The 6,550-nt window shown below is 19.3% G+C and overlaps 2 protein-coding genes across 2 annotated transcripts; both read left to right on the top strand.

The window, feature by feature from the left end:
- Positions 1-1,630: 1,630 nt before the first annotated feature.
- PF3D7_1040600 (rifin) lies at positions 1,631-2,789 on the top strand (the record flags this gene model as incomplete). Its single annotated transcript, XM_001347647.3, has 2 exons — positions 1,631-1,699; positions 1,878-2,789. 2 exons carry the CDS (start codon positions 1,631-1,633, stop codon positions 2,787-2,789), a joined length of 981 nt encoding a protein of 326 aa, XP_001347683.2.
- Positions 2,790-4,912: 2,123 nt separating this feature from the next.
- PF3D7_1040700 (rifin) lies at positions 4,913-6,229 on the top strand (the record flags this gene model as incomplete). The annotated part of the gene is made up of 2 exons (XM_001347648.1): positions 4,913-4,966; positions 5,165-6,229. 2 exons carry the CDS (start codon positions 4,913-4,915, stop codon positions 6,227-6,229), a joined length of 1,119 nt encoding a protein of 372 aa, XP_001347684.1.
- Positions 6,230-6,550: the final 321 nt, after the last annotated feature.

The following is a 6,550-nucleotide window of genomic DNA, read 5'->3' on the forward strand; positions in this document are numbered from 1 at the left end:
AATTATTATCTTTGTTTAATGTGATACATATATTTTTTTTATATTTTTGTAAAATTTTTATTCATTAAATATCAGAAATATATATATATATTTTTAGTTAGAATAAGTATTGTATCATTTAATAATATAAAAAAATAAATTGATTCATAATTTATGAAAAAGCACTGGAAAATAAATATATCAAGATTAATTAAAATTTACAATACACCCATATGAAAGTTATAAAAAAATTAATCATTAGAATAATGTGCAATTTTTACATATTTAACTATTTGTCATTAACCTTATTAAAAATATATGAAAGGAAAAATTTAATATAAATTATTTAGATGAAGAAATCATTCTTATAAATTTATAGTCTATTCGTTATATATATATAAAAGAAAAGGAAAAAGGTAATTGATTTTAATTTGTTTCCTTTATTATTTGAAACTATTGTACATTTAAAAACATTTTTGTAATTATAATTTATAATTGCACAATACATAATTTTAACAAATATATATATAATATAATTTATAAAAATATATTTGTAAAAATATATATAGTAATCAATTATTTTGCTACAACATGTAATAATAAAATTAATATATTATAAAATACTATAACTATTGTTTAAAAAAAAAAAATATATATATATTTGTATATGTTATAAAAATGTTACAATCACTAAATTGTTAATAGTATATATTTGTATAACATAAAAACTAAATAAAAAAATACAAAATAGTATCTAATAGTATATATAAAATCTCATTTAACTAATTTATTCTTTTTATTTTTGTTTTCTAATAATAATAATTATTATCATTTTGTTTTTTGTAATAATTATATGATTTAGTATTTTAATAATAATTAAATATTTAAAAAAAATTCAAAGCATTTTTATATAAAATAATAATAATAATAATAATATTAACGTTGGCAACAACCTAGATAAATTAGAGAGAAACGTATTACATACAATAAATTTAAGAACAAAAAAACAATTTGAAAAATAACAAAATTAAATAATTTTTTTACTATTAATTTAATTTTTTTTTCATATAATATATTATGATACACAATTTGTATTGTAAATTGTTTTATATAATTGAAATAATACCAAATTTATGTTGTAATATGTATTTAATATATATATATAGAAATATGTTCTTACATACGTATTGTATACCTTTAACAATTATTTCTCTAAACATTTGTATATAATTTACAACACAAAAAAGAACAAGTTGTTTGTAACTATAGATTTACTCGTTATACACATATATTAAAATAAAATTAATATTATAATTTATCGTATGATATAAAATTAGATTTTAGTAGAAATTAAGATGACAATTTATAAAAAATATGGAAATATTTTACTATATTATTTATTTTTTTCTTCCTATTTATTATTTTTTATTTTTTTTATTTTTTTGATTTGAATAAAAGGAAAAAATATGGTTGCAGTAAAAAAATATATTTTTATATAATGGGAAAATAATTGTGTATTATAGCACAAGCCTATAATAATATATTAGATTAATCACATGTAATACTTATATCAGAATAAAATATATTATTATATATGAATTTTTTTTAGTTATAATTTTCATCATAAAATAATATAAGGATCACATTAAATATGAAACTGCACTTCCCTAAAATATTATTATTTTTCTTTCCATCAAATATATTGTTAACATCATATCATGTACGAATAAAATATTTATAAATACATATATATATATATATATATATATATATATATATAGTATTTTATAATTCATATAAATATACAATATACATATTTATAACAAATATATATAAAATAATATACTCCAACTAATTATAACATATATATATATATATATATGATATATTTTTTATAGGTACATAGTAAAAATAAACCACACACCACACCACATCATACACCAACTACTACATCACGAGTGTTAAGCGAATGTGACACACAATCGACAAATTATAATAATGATGAGGATATCAAATCAGTGAAGGAAATTTTCGATCGACAAACGTCACAACGTTTTGAAGAATACGAAGAACGTATGCAAGAAAAACGCCAAAAACGTAAAGAAAAATGTGACAAAAATATACAAAAAATTATTCAAAAAGATAAAAGGGAAAAATCATTAGAAGAAAAAGTGGAAAAATGTTGTCTTATATGTGGGTGTGGTCTAGGAGGTGTAGCAGCAAGTGTTGGAATATTTGGAACAATTGCTGTAAATGAGTGGACAAAAGCTGCTATTGAGATTGCTAAGGGAATAGGTATGAATAAAGCTACATCTGCTGGTGTTGCTAAGGGTATAGAAGCAACAATAGATGGGTTAAAAGGCATGTTAGGTTTTGGTAATTTACGGGGTGTTGATATCCCAGCAATGGTTACTGAAAAATCGTTCAATGATGCAAATCTTCTTGTACCTTCTATTCAGAAAGCATATTATAATTCATGCAGTCAAATACCTACTGGATCAGCAAAACCGCCTTTTTGTGGTGCTGTAGAAACCAATATGCAAATAGTTTTTAGTTCTGCACATAGTATAGCAATGGAATCTGGAGAATTAGCGACCAAAACAACTGCCACGCTTTCTCCTCAATTTATTTCTGATGAGATTACTTTGGCAAAAACTGCAAGTACTAATTTGTATAATGTAATTACTTACTCAGTTATTGTAATAATCCTTATCGTTCTGGTTATGTTGATAATATATTTAGTTTTACGTTATCGTAGAAAAAAAAAAATGAATAAAAAACAACAATACACAAAATTATTAAATCAATAAATATATGGTTTCATGATATTAAATTCAATTTAATGCTTTGTGAATTTAGACTTACAATACAAGGATATTATGATAATTAAATTTTTATAACATTATATATTATTTTCCCTATAATTTTTTTTGTTTATTCTTTTGTGCTTATTAAATTATATGATTTATATTTATTTATTTTTTTTTTTTGTTTAACGATTGTAAATTATATATTTTTTTTTAATAAAGATTTTTAATAAATATATATTGTTGTTATATATATATATATATATATTTATTATACACTCCTTAGGAATACCTTGCAATATATATATTCTAAATTTCTCATATATAAAATAATATATAATGGAATATATTATGTAATAAATATATTATATTATTAAGCTTATATTGATATATTTAAAATTTAATTATATTTATATAATATAAAATAATATAAATAAATATAATTGTAATTAGTGACACTTATTTTTATATTTTTATAATATATATAATAAATATTTATTATTATCTTACATTACAATGTCATGTGTAATATAAAATGTTAAGTTAATTATTTTTTATCTTCTTTCTTTTTATAGTTCCCCTTTTAATAAAATAAAATATGTGTATTATTACAGAACAAATATATATATATATATATATATATATATATAATTTCTATAATATACAAACTACAAAATAATTTTCAAAACGACGTATCGATATATCGAATTATCAACACATTACAATATAATAAAAATGAATTAACCTTATCGTGCAATAAATATTATTATAAAATAGTAACAATATTTTATATATTATAATTGTATTATAATAATTATATTTACATGATATCCTTTATATTATCCTATTATAATGTATGTAATTAATATAATAGGAAATTTAAAAAGAAAATATAAATATTAATAATTGAAAAATATTAAAAATAAATATATATATAATTTATTTTTTCTATTAATATAATATTATTAATACATTATTAATATTATTATTATTATTATTGTTTTTATTATAGAATAATAAAATTACTATAAGATTATTTTTAAAAAGTACTTCTTTAAAAATATTTCTATTACAATGTAATCCTACAATTAATTTCTTATGTATTGTACATATAATATATGATATTTGATATTATATAAATATAATATATATATTTAATGTTTTACAGCATAAAAATTATAAATATATTATAATTATATTATTTATATTTATACACAAAAATTTAAATTACAGTATCTCACTATCTGGCATGTTTGGAAAATCTTTATATTGTATTCGTGCAATAGTAGTACACTTATAAATTATTCTAAATTTATAATTTATTATTTATTTAATATATAATTCATTTAAATATACTATTAAATATATATATATTAATATATTATTATTTATAAATTATTATAATATAATTAACATAAAATAATAGATACATTAGAGAGTTATTTCTATTGGTAAATACGTATTAGGAAGAAAAATTAAATAAACTAAAAAGATAAAATATAAATAATAAAATACACATAAAAGTATATAATTTTAATTTTAACATTAGTATTATATTTTATAAATTACAAGAAAATTTGTTTTTTAGTTGCACAATATTAATTATATTATAATATAATTTATTTGATAATAATCATGAGAGCTATTATGATATATATGTGGTATACAACCATAACAAATATTGTTCTACACATTGTTATGATATTTGCAAAAAAAAAAAAAAAAAACACAAGTTGTTTGCAACTGTCGCTTTATTTGTTAAGTATATTTATAAAAAAAATTTTAATTGTTATTTATTATTTGAAATAAGATTAAATTTTATTACATATTAAAATTTAAAATTATAAAGAATGTATATATTCTGATATATTATATTTTTATTTTTAATTTTAATTTTTAATTTTTAATTTTAATTTTTTTGTAATGGAAGAATTATTCAGGTCCAATGGTGCAATATATTTTTGTAATAGAAATTAATTGTGGTATATTGTAAAAAATATAATAATATTTTATATTGAGAATAATTTATAAACAAAAAAATACATATAATAAATTAAAATATTTTAAGTTTTTTTATTAGTTATAATTTTTATCATAAAATAATATAGGTATCACAATTAAAAAAAATGAAGTTCTCCTATTTTAATATATTACTATTTTCCATTCCATTAAATATATTGGTAATTCAATGTCACATATGTATAAAATATGGATTAATATAATTATAATATATATATTACTATAGCATTTACATTATTATCATATCTATATATAATATATATATATATATATGTAGTCAAGAATTACATATTTATTATAAACGTATATAATTATGAATTACAATTAAACATTACATATATATAATTAATACTTTATAGATAAATGACCAAAGGAACCATAAAAGCACCACACATCATACATTAAAAATACCAATCACTAGATTATTATGCGAATGTGAATTATATTCACCGGACAATTATGATAATGATGCAGAAATGAAAAGGGTGATGCAACAATTTGAGGATCGTACATCACAAAGATTTCACGAATATGATGAACGTATGCAAAGTAAACGAATGCAATGTAAAGATCGATGTGACAAAGAAATACAAAAAATTATTTTAAAAGATAAAATCGAAAAGGAATTGTCACAACATTTGTCAACATTAGAAACAAACATAGACACCAATGACATACCTACATGTGTTTGCGAAAAATCCTTAGCAGATAAAGTGGAAAAAGGTTGTTTACGATGTGGGTATGGTCTAGGAACAGTTGCACCAACGGTTGGATTAATTGGTGCAGTTGCTGTAAATGAGTTGAAAAAAGCTGCTATGGCTATCGCTATTAAAGATGCCATAGCTGAGGGTTTGGTTGCGGGTGAAACTGCACGTATTCAGGCAAGTATTAAAGCAGTTATTTTAGGAATTAAATCAAAATTCCGTATAGATACTTTAGGTGGTGAAGTACTGGAATCAATTATTACTGCGCAAAAATATGATGATGTCTCACTCATTAGTGAATCTATTTATATGCAATATCAATCAACATGTCTACCTCAGTACGTTGGCCATGGCGCTGATCTTAGTAAGCCTATTTGCCATACAGTTTATACATTAGATTTTGTTCAAGGGAAAGTTCATGTCCCAGGTTCATTACAAGGTTCTATAAAAAAAGCTTTAGAAAAAATTGTTGCAGAAGCTAAATCCAACGCTGTTAGTGAAACTGCCAATGTTACTACTAGACAAACAGCAGTATTTGAATCAAGAAACATAGCTGCAGTAGACGCTACATATGCTAGTTATCAGACTGCTATTGTGGCTTCTGTCGTTGCAATATTGGTAATAGTTTTGGTCATGTTAATTATTTATTTAATTTTACGTTATCGTAGGAAAAAAAAAATGAAGAAAAAACTCCAATATATAAAATTATTAAAAGAATAGATATATAATGCTCAGATATTAAAAGTAATTTAATGTATTGTGTATTTAGTATTTAATATACAATAATATTCTAGTAATAATGTTATTTAAATATTAGATTTTTATAGCTTGTTACCTTATATTGTTTTATTATTATATGATTATTTAATTATTATAATTTTATATATAAGTTTTTTTTACAAAAAAATATTATATATATATTTATATTTATATAATTTTAATATATTAGATAAAACCTTAAAGAACTATATAATTATTATTTTTTTCATATGTAATTTTATATAATGGAATATGCTATATCATATAATATTTTTATTATTC

This window comes from Plasmodium falciparum (genome assembly GCF_000002765.6).
Source record: "Plasmodium falciparum 3D7 genome assembly, chromosome: 10".
NCBI classification, from domain to species: domain Eukaryota; phylum Apicomplexa; class Aconoidasida; order Haemosporida; family Plasmodiidae; genus Plasmodium; species Plasmodium falciparum.